The sequence below is a fragment of the Plectropomus leopardus genome, chromosome 7, assembly GCF_026936395.1.
Source record: "Plectropomus leopardus strain MGB_pleo_1.0 chromosome 7, ASM2693639v1, whole genome shotgun sequence".
NCBI lineage: Eukaryota > Metazoa > Chordata > Actinopteri > Perciformes > Serranidae > Plectropomus > Plectropomus leopardus.
Genome location: NC_142182.1, coordinates 36,653,449 through 36,670,352, shown reverse-complemented (window position 1 = coordinate 36,670,352; position 16,904 = coordinate 36,653,449). Strand labels below are relative to the sequence as shown.

General features: G+C 39.5%; 1 protein-coding gene across 1 annotated transcript in view; it reads left to right on the top strand.

Annotated features, from left to right (window-relative positions):
- Nucleotides 1-3,734: 3,734 nt before the first annotated feature.
- Nucleotides 3,735-16,904, top strand: part of vwf (von Willebrand factor) — a 40,917-nt gene continuing 27,747 nt past the window's right edge. The window contains exons 1-20 of the mRNA XM_042495659.2: nucleotides 3,735-3,945; nucleotides 4,103-4,154; nucleotides 5,664-5,807; nucleotides 6,561-6,663; nucleotides 6,811-7,019; nucleotides 7,304-7,425; nucleotides 8,826-9,045; nucleotides 9,124-9,246; nucleotides 9,331-9,442; nucleotides 10,529-10,575; nucleotides 10,743-10,879; nucleotides 10,971-11,109; nucleotides 12,423-12,523; nucleotides 12,626-12,821; nucleotides 12,907-13,122; nucleotides 14,484-14,730; nucleotides 14,847-14,941; nucleotides 15,261-15,412; nucleotides 15,595-15,698; nucleotides 15,778-15,916. Coding sequence (XP_042351593.2) covers nucleotides 3,940-3,945; nucleotides 4,103-4,154; nucleotides 5,664-5,807; nucleotides 6,561-6,663; nucleotides 6,811-7,019; nucleotides 7,304-7,425; nucleotides 8,826-9,045; nucleotides 9,124-9,246; nucleotides 9,331-9,442; nucleotides 10,529-10,575; nucleotides 10,743-10,879; nucleotides 10,971-11,109; nucleotides 12,423-12,523; nucleotides 12,626-12,821; nucleotides 12,907-13,122; nucleotides 14,484-14,730; nucleotides 14,847-14,941; nucleotides 15,261-15,412; nucleotides 15,595-15,698; nucleotides 15,778-15,916 — 2,664 coding nt within the window. The 5' untranslated portion in view covers nucleotides 3,735-3,939. The remainder of the gene's footprint in view (nucleotides 3,946-4,102; nucleotides 4,155-5,663; nucleotides 5,808-6,560; nucleotides 6,664-6,810; nucleotides 7,020-7,303; nucleotides 7,426-8,825; nucleotides 9,046-9,123; nucleotides 9,247-9,330; nucleotides 9,443-10,528; nucleotides 10,576-10,742; nucleotides 10,880-10,970; nucleotides 11,110-12,422; nucleotides 12,524-12,625; nucleotides 12,822-12,906; nucleotides 13,123-14,483; nucleotides 14,731-14,846; nucleotides 14,942-15,260; nucleotides 15,413-15,594; nucleotides 15,699-15,777; nucleotides 15,917-16,904) is intronic.

Here is a 16,904-nt window from a genome sequence, read left to right as displayed (position 1 = left end):
TGGTTTTGTTGTCTGCATTAAACTTTCTAACAATTCTTGTATCAGTACACATCACATTTTAGGTCGACAGACCTCATGGCTTTATTAAGACTTAATTAATTAATGGTTTAGAGATGAGTTATTAATAGTCAGTCATTATTAAAAACCATAGAACAAAAACCATAGAACGATCATATTGATTTATTGATTGATTGGGACCACACTGAACAGCAACAACAACAAAAAAAAACTATATCAAAACATTAGTTTACACACTCTCACACAAATAGTAGCCTACATTAAAATCCAAATCTCATTTATCCAGTTGTATCTTCAGTACTTGCCAAGCACACATACATGTTCACCAGAATTAATATTAAAAACTGAACTGAGAGTGAAACCTCAATATGCTCTCCTCAAAGCTAGAATCCAATACTGATTTAGTGAAAATGCCGGTGTTTGGAAAGAACTGAACAACTGGGTACATGAGACTTGGATAACACTGCACAAGTTGTATGATTCCTTAACCCTTAGGGCCCACTTTAATACTACACACACTTGTATCACTCTGCCCACAAAACTTTTCAAAATCAAGCTTTAAAATAACACTATACACTGATGTGATTTTCCTTGAGTTAATTTTTAAACCAACATCAGTCCTAATTATAAATATAAGATATAAATTGATTTTCAGAAATTTAACCCTTTAAATGCCAGGTTTTTGTCATGATGCCAATATGTTTTTTGATGAAAAAAACACAAGAATTATTTTCATGTATACTACATGCAAAGTAGATTTTTTTGATTAACACAACCTGGGGTATGTCAATGATTAGTAGCAACATTTATTTTTGCATTACTCATACAGCTCTGCAGACAAAATGTGCTTTTCAAATTCAAGCTAGAAAAAATATTATAAATTAATATGATTTTCTACTTTCATTAAGTTAATCCCTTTAACTAATGCCAGTCCTTATCACAAATATCAAATATTCATTAATTTTCAGAATTTTAACCCTTTAAGTGGTTAGTGCCAGGTTTTTGTCATAATGCTTCTATGTTTTGTTGTGTTTGTTTTTGTTTTAAAAAAAAACAACAACACATATTTTTCAATATATTACATGCAAAGTAGGTTTTTCTTGTTTTTGTTTTTTTGATGATTGCATTCTGGGATATGTTAGGTAGAAAATATTAAAAATGACAAATTCCAAGGCAAAAGCCCTGAATGACATGCAGAAATAACACAATGCATGTCTTTATGCTATGATGGCTGTGGTATCAAAAATTGCAGTTTGAATGGATTTTAATGGTGATTTTTTTTGCACTTATTAGTATAAATGTAACAATTTTGTTTCCACAGTGTATTTTAAACTTATTGTAGGAGCTGAGCTGAAAATTCCCAGATTAAACAAAAATACACAATCTTGCCAAAATGTATGCCATATGCATGAACACCGACAAAATTATCCAGAAATTTAGAAAGCATGTAAAATACAAGGTACATGGTAGATTTATTAGTCTTTTTATTTATTTATTTTTCAAAAAGGAAATAAAAACAAAATCATAATAATTAAAATTTGTCCTTGATCTTGCTGCATCTTTGGATTTGAAATCATCCTGTAAATCCAAAGATGCAGCTGTTGATTCTGCACACATATGTGTTTTCAGTTGTTCCAGATGATGAGATCTCTGCTCAGGCTGATGTTTTTTGGAGCAGCATGTTATAGCAGTAAAAACACAGGTGCAGTTGATAATGACATTAAAAATTACTGCGTTCAGGGTGACCTCTAGCTCACCAGGTAGAGTCAGTCAGTCAGTCAGTCATTTTCTGTAACCGCTTGTCCTCGTAAGGGTCGCGGGGGGGCTGGAGCCAATCCCAGCTGTCATCGGGCAGAAGGCGGGGTACACCCTGGACAGTTCGCCAGACTATCGCAGGGCCGACACATATAGACGAACGACCATACACACTCACAACCACACCTAAGGGCAATTTAGAGTCATCAATTAACCTGAGCTGCATGTCTTTGGACCGTGGGAGGAAGCCGGAGACCCCGGAGAGAACCCACGCGGACACGGGGAGAACATGCAAACTCCACACAGAAGGGCCCCCGACCAGGTAGAGTGTGCACCCCATATGGCTGAGGCCTCTGCAGCAGCCCGGGTTCGATTGCAGCCTGTGGCCCTTTGCTGCATGTCATTCCCCCTTCTCTTTCCCATCATCCTGTCTATCTAAAACTGTCCTGTCAATGAAAGGGAAAATGCCCCAAAAAATAGTCTTAAAAGATAACTGCATTCCAGTTTCAGCAGGTGAGATAGTTCCAGGGTGCTGGTATTGTCAAGTCCAGTCAATTTTATTTATCAAGCCCTTTATCACAAATCACAGATTGCCTCAGAGGGCTTTACAGCATGCAACATCCCTCTGTCCTTAGACCCTCACACTGACTAAGGAAAAACTTCCCCCCAAAATACCCTATAACGGGGACAAAAAAAATAGTAGAAACTTCAGGAAGAGCGACTGAGGAGGGATCCCTCTTGCAGTACGGACAGACATTCAATAGATGTCGTAAAAAAAAACAGTTAAATACAGCAGAAGACAAAAAGAATGTATGTGGGGGCTCACCTGAGTGGCCTACTTGGACACTTAATGTTACTAAGCCATTGTTTACAGAATTTGTTTCACCAAAGATATTCTAATGTCACAGTAAGAATACTATTGCAGCTGAATGTACCAAGGAAACTATAAATTATATACATATATATATATGTATATATAAAACAACACAGACATGATTGTCATGCTGCCTCATTAACTTAAGTAGAAGTGGCACCAAAGTTTGGCCAGTACAAAATTTGAATGCCTTCACTGAAGTAATAACGTGTCCTTTTATATTGTCAGCTTCTGTAATAACAAACACTCCAAGAGGAAATACAAAGGGACCTTTTTTTTTTTTTAGATTTTTCATGTTTTCAAGTTTAAAATGGTCCATTGTGCATGATAACTCACTGTCAAACTGTCATGGCTTATGGCAGACCCATCATTAATGTTCTTTGTAACCCCTGCTTTTCCTAAAGGAGCTACAGTACACACCTCTGACCCACGCTGCAGGTGTTTCCACTTCATCTGCCTGATTAGACCCTCAGGAGCTGGTGGACAAGCACAAACTGTACTGATTCACTTGTTAATGTTGTTACCTGGCAACTTCTAACTTAATCATGGTCATCAATATAGCAAGTTGTCTAAAATTTCCAGCACAGCTCCACCCAGCATCAACCTGTGGAGAGGTCAAATGAAAACACATGTGAGAGCATGCAGGACCACAGTGCTGCAAAGAGGTACCACAATAAAATCAGCATATATCTGCACTAAACCGCTTTTGACTTAGTGCCAGATGATAGGTGAAGCTTGCACCTGAGAGTGTTGATCCGTACCCGTTCCCACTGTGTGTGTATTTATGTGTGTGCAATTTTGGCGCAGCTTAGTCATGTGTTTGTGTATGAGCACCACCACAGCAGTGTTATTGCGTGAGATATCTCCAGAGTGTTTTTTCCACCAGAATTGTTTGGGTTGGCACAGATACAGTTACTTATGAGTAGACTAATCACTCAACCAGGCGATCAGTGGGCACATCCTGGTATTGTCTTGCTGAATGTGTTTGATGGTGTCAGTCTGCAGGCACTGAGCTTTGGACAGAGTGATATTCTGCCCTTTTTGACACAACCTGACGATGGAAAGGAGTCTTAAAGGAAAGCCACTGGCAGCTGGGCGGGGGTACGGTCTTTGCTATATAACAGATTCCAGGGTGGTTTGACCAACGTCTCAGTTCAGCCTATGTTTGACACAGACCATCACACTGCATCATTATGCCTTGACTGTGTGAGGTTTAAACGTGCAACATTTGGATTGACTGGTTTTGGATTGTAATTGCCTTTTCTTTGCATCTCTGTGGAATAACTGGAGCCATGGAGGTAGGACCAACTGGAGTTAAGAGAAGTGGAAAAAGAGGCTTTTAAGGAGGCTGTGCACATGCACAGAGTAAAGTGATGTTTAGGTGTAAGAGGGTGATAATGATGTTAGTATGAGTGATGGTGAAGATAATGGAGACCACATCTTTATGTGTTTTAGGTGTGCATGAGAAGGTATTTGCACGGAATTTGGGTTCTCCTGCATCTGACAGGTAAGATTGACATCAGAGGAGAATCAAATTCTTTTTTGGGATTTGTTCTTATTTTGTTAGTAACAATTGGTTTTAGGAAATCACCAATGTTTTGTTATTTTTGCTAATCTCTTATGTAAGAGAAAATTTTACAAATGGCCAAGAGCACTCTAACCAGGATAAGACAAAAACATCTTGTTTTCAGCTTTTTTTTGTCCTATGCAAGAAAAAATAAGTTTTATATATGGAACATTTTTGAAATGGTTGGAATGCAAGAAATGCCGGCTAATAGGGCGTCTGGTCTGACAGGGAGGAAACTCCCACTGGATCCGGCACTTCTTCTCTTAAATGATGACTCCAGGTTCAAGATTGCTGAGGTAAAACGTAAACTTTGGTTGGCAGGCATGACTGCAGCAAAAAAAATTATAGTCTCAAGGTGGCTCCCGCCACATCAGTTATCAATAAAACACTGGCTACAAGCTCTCCTCGAGGTGATCTACCTGGAGTGGTCATCAGCTCGCATCAATAATTCTAAGCCACAAACGCTACAGATGTGGAAAAGAGCTGCAGAGGAAAACTTTATTGTTATGACTCCTGAGGTCCATCTGCATTATGCTGTATGTTTGTAATCCTATACATCACATTGTCCTATTTGATTGTTTTGATTTTGACTCTGTTAAAATGTATGACTGTGTGTCTCTGAGGAGGGGAAGGAGTCAGGGGAGGAGAGAGAGATGTGGGGGTGTTCTATGTGTTCAGTGGGGGGTGTGAGGAAGGGAAGAGGGGGGAAAGGGTGGGGGGGGGGGGTTTTTGTGTGTTCCAGGGGGAGGGACTGTTGTATGTATTCAATGTTTATGTTTGTTCCTGTTTTATTAATGTCTAAAATCAATAAAAGTTGATTATAAAAAAAAAGAAATGCCGACTAAAGAAATACTACTATACTTGGTGCATTGATCCCAATTGTTGTAATTTCAGTTTCTCAGTGTCCCCTCTTCTGACCAGAGCTGGAATGTAATTAGGTACATTTATTCAAGTACTGTACTCAAGTACAAATCTGAGGAACTTTTAAGTTACTTGAGTATCTAAATCTCAGGGTACTTTCTACTTCTACTGCACTACACTTCAGAGGGAAATATTGTACTTTTATTCCACTACTTTTATTAGATAACTACTTTACAAATTAAGATTTTGTCGGAGTCTTTGCACACAGCACAAAACCTGTTCTTATATAGTGTTTATGGGGCATTACTTATTCTAACTGTGATTTAAGATCAAGTGAGATTCATCATTGAGCAGACCTGGTCAGAGCAGATTTGGATAATTAAGAGCATTTGGTGCATCTGGAGCTGACTTCTCTTATGTTTTCTATTGCCAGAAAATCAAAAGAAAATATAAGAGACATTTATGAGAATGTCACTGCTTGAGGCCCAATGTCTTATAAATATTAATATGTGAAATGTGTTATATTAGATCTCCTTTTGTCCTGTTTCTGCAGTCGGTTGCATATGAGTGTACTTTGTGTGTGTCCAGCTTGTGTGGCAGGTATGACAGGGAGATGCAGTCTGTTTGGACAACACCACGTCCACACGTTTGATGGGGTTTTGTATGAGTTTCCAGGAGACTGCAGCTACCTGCTGGCTGGAGACTGCAGCCATCGCTCCTTCACACTGCTGGGTGAGTCATGCTCAGACAATTCAATAAAGAAACAAACAGATTTGAATTCTATTGGTGTCTCATGTGTCATTCAGAGCAGCTCAGTGATTGTGCTTCTCCACTGCCACGGGCTTTACTCTCTCTGAAATGTGTGCATACATATGAAACAGGAGGTCTGAGCATCCTCTGCGCATCACATACATAATTTCCTGCCCACAATCCATAATTCCTCAGCAAAATCATGGACTATCACCTCCCAGAAATCCCTCACACGTGGCCTCTCCCACATATAAGGAGCTTGCCTTTTCATTATGGCTCCATAACATGCCTACGTGGCCTTGGATTGGAAATAATGACCTCTAGTGTGGTGGCTGCAATAGAAATAAAGCTGCTAATGTTTTGAACATCCATCGCCATGCTTCTTGGAATGTTATCACCACAGGGGAAGTTGCATGACATCACTCAGTGGAAACACAGTTATCTTGCAATTGTGTTTTAATGACATTTCCAAAAATATTGTTTAAGTTTTGCGTATATTTGCAATGGAGACCACCTAATGTATGTAATTTTGTCAAAAAAGAGCTCTGCTATTTTAATGCTTTCATTGCCCGCCCCAAAGAACTACACCCATGCTGACATTTGAAAAGGCTTTCTCATTTATCCTTCCATTTAATTTTCATAAGATTCAGAATCGCTATTGTTAACATTATGTTGCTTCTGACGGTGTCTGTCAGTCAAAGATCCGATTAGTAAGTAAATGTGTTTAATCTGCAGGTGATTTTGTCAATGGCAAAAGGACTGGAGTCACTCTGTTTCTGGGTGACGCCTTTGAGCTGCACCTGTCTGCAGATGGACGCCTCTCACAAGGAGATAAAAGGTTGAGTAATAGAATATTTAAGTTGTTGTTCTAAAATCATAAATTAAGTGCATACTCACATTGACTTACTGCAAAAAAAAATTAAAAATCACCCCATAGTTTGATAATGATTAAGTAGAAGCTTGATGTGTATCTTCTTTCCTGTAGACTCTCTGTGCCCTACGCCTCTCACGCTGTGTTTGTGGGCTCAGAGCTCGGCTTTTATAAGCTCTGGAGTGAGGAGTTTGGCTTCACTGTTACCATTGATAATGCAGCCAACATTGCTGTGACACTGACCAAACACCATGCCAACCGGACCTGTGGCCTCTGTGGCAACTTCAACTCTGTGTCAACTGATGAGTATACCGCTCAAGAGGGTAAGATCAAATGGATAAACGACTAGAGGAGTCAGAAGTCTAACTGTGTGTTGGATATGGGGATGTTTGAGAGTGAAACTAAGGAGAGTTCATTATGACTGGAATCTAGGAAATGATTTGAGACACGAGCACTCAGCAACAGGAAGAGTAGCAGCTCAGTACAGGAAAAGATAAGGTAAAAGAAAGCAAAAGGAACAGTAATGGTAGGACGAGATTAAGGAGAAATCTGTCAACTCGTTTATGTGTGTGTTTCTTTGTGTATATGTGTGTGTTTGTGTTTTTAGGATTCCTTACAGAGGACAGTTATGATTTTGCAAACTCGTGGGCAGTGAAGGGGGCTGATCAGCCATGTCGACGTGTCACAAATCCCGGCAGCTCCTGTAACAGCACAAAGGACAGTTCAGCGGTGAGAGGACACTTCACACACACATACATGTGTGAGGACATCTGTAAGGATGAGATTGCATTTTGAATGTTATCAGAAACTCTGAAAATGTGCAGAAATTTATCTTTGTATTACAAAACCTTTAATTCAAAGAGGCAGCACAAATAAAGAGACACATACGTATTAAGGCATGACGGGATCTCAACTTTTGACGCTTGCTAACCGAAAATCTCTGCATACAGTATTTCATTCTGTCTAATGTATTATCATTTTGACTTTGAAATTAATTATTTGACTTGGTGCAGTGCAGTAGTATGTCAAAAAAATCCCTCTAGCACTATGGCAGAATCGTGAAAATTGTGCTGAATATCTGATCATTTTTACTCAGAAAGACAAACCTTTGCCCTCCAAATACTAAAAGGTAAATTTGGACCACTCTTCCAAATCTCATGTAGTGACCTGGTGACCTTGGGGTTAATGTGCCAGCTACAACAGGGACTACAACATCCCTGTGTCCACGCACCTTTGTTGCATATCATTACCCAACTCTCTTTCTTTCACCCTCCTCATTTTCTGTCATCTAATATAATAAAGGAATTAAAAGCCTTTCAAATCTCATATAACAATCAGACTTTTGATTTAGTATTTTATACTTATTAATATGCAAGTCAAACTTTTTACTTTACTTTCCTCAAGTTTAGATTTACTTTTAGAAACTTTATATCATTTTTTTTTTGTCATTCATTTTTCTCCGGGTGCAATTTGGCTTCCATATACAGTACATATGACTCATTAAAAAGGGACGATACAGATCTGAAAGGTGTGAGTGCAGTTCTGTAACGTGTATAATGTAGTCCATGTGGGTGGGCTGATATGGAAAATCAGCCAGTTTTGGCAAGAACATTTAGTACCACAAGACCACCCACGTGTGGTGAAACCAGAAACACCATCAGATGTCATCTGTATCTCCTTCACTTACTGCAGGGCTGCTAGATATTCCCCATGTCTCTGAAAAGAACTAAGTGCTCTGTCTATCTCTATCTGCTGATAGCCCTGGGGGTAATAGTCAGTATTTTGGGGTTCCCTTGACTTCCTCTTTCATTCGCTTGTTATAGTTTATAGTCAAATTAGCAACATGAGACAGGTCCAGACAACATTTCGGCCAATCTCTATCAACAGGTCTGTATATATGCTGAAAAAATTTGGAAAATAAAGCTAATAAAAAGCTGAATTGTCATCAGACGATAGCTGATGGGTTTCAACCTCTTTTGCTTTCCACGTGGACTGTTTACCTGCATGCAACCAAATCCCAATCACCACCGTGATTGGTCAATACTACTCTGACAACAAAATGAAATTCCCCTTTGTTTTACCGCATTGCTCCTTTGCATTGAACTTGACATGTGTATGTGTTTGTGCAGATTTTTGCCAGCTGCAGTGTTTTGCAGACCTCTAGTGTGTTTCTGCACTGTGCCCACCTGGTCTCTCCTGAGGCCTTCCTGCTGCTATGTCAGGAAGAGGCGTGTCGCTGTGACCAGGGGAACAGCGAGGACTGTTACTGTCCAATCCTGTTGGAGTATGCTCGCACATGCCATGCCCACGGGATACTCCTCCGTGGCTGGCTGGAGGAGAGCCAGTGCTGTAAGTTTGTCAGTCAGGAAGAAGGTAGTTGTGAGCTTTGAAGTCACATAATCTAAGTGTTCATATGTGTGTGTTCAGTCCCAAAGTGTCCAATTGGGATGCAGTACAGTGAATGTACCAAGTCCTGCTCTACAACCTGCCACAGTCTCAACATCCAGGAGGTCTGCAAAGAAGACTGTGTGGATGGCTGTACATGCCCTGGTAACCTCCCACTCACTATATCCTCCTTTGTGTCGCTCTGTTGCTAGCAGTTGTAACACAACGTGATGTGCGCTTGTGTCTCAGTGGGAAAGGTTTTAGATGGTAATCGCTGTGTGGAGGTATCGCAGTGTTCCTGTGTGCACATGGGTCGACATTTTCCACCAGGATCCACCATCTCTCAAGACTGCAACACCTGGTGAGGGGTTGATATGCATGCAGACACATGAAGAAATACAGAGGAATACTGCTACATTTAAAAAACTTCCTCACAAAAGTGATGTTCAGACTGCAGGTAAAAGTGGCCGAAATCTGATGTTTAGCTCATTTGTGACATAAATCTGTTTTTATGCCTCCATCTGACAATGGCCATGGCCTCAGGCTTTATGTTTGTGGGTTGTCCATCCGTCCGTTCGTCCTATAATTGTCAACGCGTTATCTGAAGAACCGTTCTCTTGGACTCAACAATGAAGTGATTATATTCTTGTTGTCATAGGTTGAAGGTCACAAAACATGATTTTGGCTATAACTCACTAATTCATAGGCTACTTATGACAACACTTAATCCTAGTTTTTTATATAAAGGTGTGAACAGCACTAATCACATGGAATCTGATCTTTTCAGTTCTTTTTTGGGTCACTTTCATCTCTGGTCCTAAATCAAATACATGTCTAACTTTCTGCATTGCGACCTCAGTCTGAACAGTCATATTGGAATTTGTGCAACTTTTGCATCACTCCAGATCAATATTCCCTACAACTGTGCTCTGCAAGACTCGCTCTGTGAATAGTAACTTGCAAGACAGCTGTGACTGACAGATGTAGTCAAAAGAAGTCCTTGACATCATGGAATTTTGGATGAAACCGTTTCAGGGAAGTCATTCATATCAGGATCTCACTACTCTTGGCTCCAACTCTACATCTATACACACCTCCATATAGATTGACAGAAGCCATTGACCCAGAAAAAGCCATTATTAAAAAATGTGGCTCTATTTTTCCTCCTTTTTTTTATCATCTGCTTACAAATTTGCCGTCTTCCACCTCACATCAACTTATGAGACTTCTGTGGCCTCCCCGTTTACTCCCATACAACAGGGTGTGACGCCTTTATTTTTGATCTTTTGCACATGCAGATACAGTTACAGTGTGATATCTGGTATTACACATTTAAAAAATAATGTTCACAGCAAAATAAAATAGTGTAATCTGGACAATAAATCTAATTTGAGCACTACATATGGCTTGCTGTGTGACCATAACCTTTATTGTCTCTTTCCTGCAGTGTATGCCGTCACGGTTCCTGGGAATGTACCAATGAAGGCTGCCCCGGTGAGAGACATGTAGAGTAACAGTCAATGCACTGATTTACACATTGTGCTGGTAAACAAAGCCTTGGGTTGCTTATTTCTGATGTTTTATTCTTCTTGTGTGTGTGTGTGTGTGGGTGTGTGTGTGTCTGCGTATGTGTGTGTGTGTGTGTGTGTGTGTGTGTGTAGGTGAGTGCTTGGTGGTGGGTCAGTCTCACTTCAAGACCTTTGACAACAAGTTCTTCACTTTTACTGGTCACTGTCTGTATCTGCTGGCAAAAGACTGCACAGACTACAGCTTCTCTGTCATCATTGAGAATGTACAGGTAAAGCGTGTTTCTTTTAATTTTCCTGACACTTTTCTGCTGCTAGCTGCTGTTCATCTCTAGTATCATGGCTTTTGGTTTTGTGTTTCAGTGTGCAGATGATCAGGATGCTGTGTGCACACGCTCAGTGACGCTCAGCCTGCCATCTCTGGATGACATGACAGTGAAGCTGAAGCACGGAGGAATTGTGTCTGTCAACAGCATGGACATCCAGACCCCAATGCATCACGGTATGTCGCTGGCAGAATAAAGATCCACAGTTAAGCCTCTAAGCATGATACTGTATATGGTATCATACTTAGAATATGGCCTGAAAGTAGTGGAAATGTCAAACTTTAACCTGTTCTATCTTGAGGAGGACAAAACTTGGGCTCAAAGGTACAACAACAAAAAAACAGTTTCCATCTTAAAGACATAGAAGACATCCAGTCAACGCCAGCTGATAAACAACAAATGAAAATGAATCCATCTTTGCTGATCTGAATTCTTGACCATGATCAATTTTGTGATCATTATTATCAGCAAAGTGTTGTTAGTCAAGGGCCATTAATTGATTCAATCCATGGCTCTCAACCAGGGGTCTGGGAACCTCCAGGGGTCCTAGAGGTAGTCCCCAGAAAAAGGAGGAATAGTTTATTTTCATTGTTTAATTCCCTGTAGAAATGAGCCCAATGTAAGTAAGATTCATAAAAGTGACAAATCTGATCATATTTTTTACTTCCCTCCCAGTTACCCTCTCAATTGCTGAGGATAAGGCAACTAACTATTATCTTTATTATAGATTAATCCACCTATTATTTTCTTGATTGATAATTTTATTAACAAAATGTCAGAAAATAGGAAAACTTAACTATAAATTTCCAAATCCCAAGGACATCTGAAAATTGTTTCTCCGTTTCATCTGAATAACAATCCAAAAATTCAAAGCAGGTCAGTTTGATACCATTTTTAACAAAGGAGCACATTAAATTGTCACCTTTAAGAGGCATGACACCAGCAAATGTTTGGCTTTTATTTTCCTTTTAAAAAAACCCAAAATGATTATTCAGATGGAGGTGCCTGAATTAAAATCTAACTAAATAATAATAATGATCTTTATTTGTATAGCATCTTTCATAATTAAAATACAGCTTAAGTGCTTTACATGCAGGAGTGCTGACAATTAAAACCTAACAATATGTAGAAGTATATACTTTTATAAATGTAAAAATTAATAAATTAAGATGAATAAATAAACTAAAATAAATATAAAATCATTATACAGCACATGGATACCATAACTCTGGAAATAAGTTAGAGACAGGCCAGAGGTGGAAAACGAATAAAATAAATATAATAAAAAAACATTAAACAACGAAAGTCAAAACCATAAAAGTGCATAAAAATCATAAAACAAGTTTATTAGAAATAGCCACCATAACATGCAGTGATTTTATGCATGTAAATGTAGGAGTCCTTGACATAAAAAGGTTGAGAACCACTGGATAATATCAGCATTATAGTGAACTAAACTAGTCCGTTCCCTTTGTGTATAATTTGACAGGCCATCTGCATATCCAGAAATCTGTGCAGTCTTCTGTACATGTAAAGTTTGGAGATGACCTTCAGCTGGACTGGGATGGTCGGGGCCGTGTGCTTTTAAAGGTACAATCATTTTAATGGATACAAAAGATATTTTTTAGTTATGGTACATATGCCAAAACATCAGTAAACAACTGTACTGAATTTTGTCCTTCCTACCCCCAGCTGGGACCACGATGGGCAGGGCAGACTTGCGGTCTCTGTGGTAACTATAATGGTAACCAAGGTGATGACTTCTTGTCTGGATCTGGTTTGGTTGAAGCGGGTCCTCAGGCATTCGGCCAATCGTGGAGGATTAACGGAGACTGTGAATCCACCCGCAAACATGAGACTGATCCATGTGCCATTAACCCAAAAAGAGGTACACGCACACACAAATATAGATGCACACAAACATACGTATCTACAAAAACTTAACCCCTATACTTCCTTCCTGCACCTTTCAGTGCGTTTCGCAGAAGAGGCATGTTCAGTGATAATGTCAGACGTGTTCAGTGCGTGCCACTATCTGGTGAACCCGGGTCCATTCCAGCGGTTCTGTCGTTATGATGTGTGTGCGTGTACGGACAGTGAGGAGTGCCTCTGCTCGGCTCTGTCTGCCTATGCAGCTGCCTGCACTGCCAGAGGAGTGCTGCTCAACTGGAGGTCTCCCTCACTCTGTGGTAAAGCTCACACTGAACTCATTCACAGCTGATCACTCACACACACATACAATAACATTCCAACATCTTATTCCATTTTTTAGACAGAAGGTACAAGGTGCAAAAACAGCACTATTTACGAGTAAGTACTATAGAAAGTTAGTAATCTGGGTCAGTCATAACTTCAAGCAGGTGAAGATCAGGACATCAGCTCCACATAAAGCCATCTACTTGTATCATCGAAAGTACAACAGCAATCATTACAAACAACAAAGATCTACCATACAGGGTTCCCAGGGATTACTGAAAGCTTGTGAAGGTGGCCCTTAAATTTTGCAAATAGACATAAATAGACATGGGTCATTGCATTTGTTTGAATTTGTATATTTTGTGTAAAAACTGAAAGTGAAGTTTTTTTTATATTGTCTGCCATTACTGTAACACAGCCCAACAAGTGTTCACATTCACACTCTCTTTTTTTAATCGCTGTCTGTCTCTCTGAAAAGCCTGCTACTCTCAGTGTTATAACAGTGATAAACCATGATCCAAGTCTCAGACTATGTCAGAATGGGCCCTTGAATTTGAGGGAATTGGGCCTGGAAATCCTTTAAAAGTCCCTGAATTTAATGTTTAAGAAAGTGTGGGAATCCTGATCATAATTCCAGGCATAGCAAACAATCTCTTACAGATAAAAACACTGTTAAAAACTGTCTTCTTCAACCAAAACTACAAATACCTGTTAGGAATATTATTGGTGGCTTGTAAGAAATCTCTAACCAGGATATGGCTAAAAAAGTAATAACCCAGTGCTGATGAATGGAAAGATGTAATATACAGTGTTTATGTAATGGAGAGAATTACTTTTAATTTGAGAACCCAGAAGGATACCTTTATTGAAAACTGGCCAAAATGGATAATGTACAGTGTGTTTCAAGAGTCAGAAATGCCTTTATGTGAACAAGTGTCAGAAACACGTGGTTGTGTAACTAGTAGCTTCATTAATTTTCATTTGCCTTTCTACTTATTTTCTACCCTTATTCGATGTTATGATTTTTATTTACTTAACACCCCTCCTTTTCCCCACCTATTTATTTGTTCATTCTATGTTGTTTTTATATATTTATTTTATTATATATTTATATACTTTATTTACACTTTATATATACTCCATTTATACTTTATATATACTTCATTTATTTATCTGTTCATTTATTTGTCATTTTCAGATGATAGAAAGGTCTTCATGTTCATTTGGTTGTGTATTTTGTTTTTGCACATTCACATAAACTAATAAAAAGAGAATTACAAAAAAAAAAACTCAAAACAATGCAGTTTAACTGAGATTAGATCCCTGACCCTGTACCTTGATTTGATCTTGTCAGAGCTGGAATGTACTGGCGGCCAGGTGTATGAGGCCTGTGGGAGTGTGTGTGACCGGACGTGCCGTGCTCTGTCTGGCACTGAGGCGGGATGTAAGGGGGAGAGGGTGTGTGAGGAGGGCTGTTTCTGTCCAGCTGGAAAGTACCTGAGCAACTCTGGAGAATGTGTGTCGGCTGACCTGTGCACGTGCCTGCACGATGGACAGCTTTACCAGCCTAATGATGTCTATGCCGATCACAACAGCATCTGGTCAGTGACTGTGCATGTGTGTGTTTAGAGACTCCGCTAGTTATGATGTGCTAATTGTGTTTAATGGATACACTTTCACTTTTTGTGTGTTTTGTTATTTTTGTTTGTGTATGTAGCTACTGTGAGAATGGCTCCATGCGCTGCAGCTCTCCTGAAATGAGTACTTTACTGTCTGACCTTTTCTATGACGATGACCTGGCACCATCCAGAGGTACATTTCACTGGAATTTTATTGAATGTCTGTGTGTTTTGTGAATTTTCTAATCCACTATCCATATGGTATCTTTCATTTGACCATTTGTTTTGAACATGAGACATTGCTGCCTTTGTATGCAGTGAACTACTAAGTCAATACAGTATGTCTCTCTCTGTTCACCCCCAAGAATCCTGTTAATTTTACTCTGCAATTTATGTGTCAAATTGCTTGAATGTTTTTGTTTTTTTTTGAGTTTATAATTCATTTTGCGTTTCAGTAACTGAACTGACTAACTTCATGTTACCCAACTACATATTGTGTTTTGTGTATGCAGAGCGTCGGTCAGCCCGGTGCCCTCCTCCACTCGTCCGCACAGACTGTGATGCAGGGGCAAAAGGCCTCGAGTGTGCCAGGACCTGCCAGAATCTGGATCTGCCCTGTGTCAGCCTCGCCTGCATCCCTGGCTGCCTCTGTCCACCCGGCACAGTAGGTGGTGTGTTATCCGTGTGTGTGTGTATGTGTGTGTGTGTGTGTGTGTGTGCGTGTGCGTGTGCGTGTGCGTGTGCGTGTGTGTGTGTGTGTGTGTGTGTGTGTGTGCATGTGTGCTGTACATAAAGCACCAAACATTTAAAATAAAACATGCTCATTGATGAGCGGATTGATTTCAGGTGCGTCATCGGAGGGACTGCATTGCACCGGAACAGTGTCCCTGTTACCATAACAACAAGCCATATGCATCAGGACAGACAATCTCGGTGGACTGCAACACCTGGTAAAATGATTGTTTGCATACACGGGTATGAAGGAGAATACCCACAATGAGCTTCCTTGACACGCTCTCTTGTTTACAGTGTGTGTGAGAACAGGAAGTGGCGCTGCACAGAGAAGGCATGCGATGGCGTGTGCCGCACCGTAGGGGAGGGGCATTACATAACTTTTGATGGCCTCAAATACTCCTTCCCTGGCCTCTGTCAGTATGTCCTGGTCCAGGTAAGAGGTTTGCAAAGGTTGAGCTGCACCTTTAAAACCCATCTTTTTTTTGTCTTCTTCTCTAGTACGTCAGGAAAAAGTATGAAACAAGGGTGGACTCGCACACAGAGAACAAAAAAGAGAATTAAACTACAGTCTAAATGTTAAATGCTTAAATTTGATAAATTACAGGGCTGCACAGACAATGAAAACATGCAAAAGTGCAACAGTTTCAGTCCATGTTAGACTATCCTCAGTGCACAATGAGATGTGCACGATGAGTCACCATATATTTGAGTCACAATACAGCTGCACCTAGTCACCTATATTAAGCTAAGGCTTGAACAAATATACATGAAGGCATGTGCCAGCAAGTCAAGTCTTGACAAACACATCATAATAATACAATTCCATGGTATTGAGATATTGGGCCTCATGCAAGAAACAATATATAAACAGTTTTTCTCTTATTTATGCTTGCATCCAGGATTTGTTCTTACTTTGTTGGTACACATTGATTTTTGGGGTTCACCAATGTTTTCTTATTTGTGCTCTTCTCTTGGGTAAGAGAAAACTGTACGAGTGGTTGAGACACTCTTTCACAGCCCACAAATTGATGTCCAACACAAGGAGAAATGAGTTTTATATTTGAGGAACATTTAAAAAATGCATGAATATCATTTAATCAAATTTAGATAATGATTTGCAGTAATTATAATGTATGGATTATTACATTTCAGGGCTTAAGAAATACTACCATAAGTGGTACTTCATAAATTAAGATTTTTGCACACAAACCAAACATGCGGAAAATACATGTGCAGATGAAACAATTAGTAAGTTATTTAAAAATTTAATTGGCAAATATTTTTTTCATTGTAGAAGTAATTTTTTCATGGAAAAACATTTCATGGTTCCAGCTTCTCGTATATATTGTATGTGTTAGAAATTGCTGCTGATTTGATAAATTTGCTGCTTGATTTATTAAATGTATTTAAACCTTTTGCAT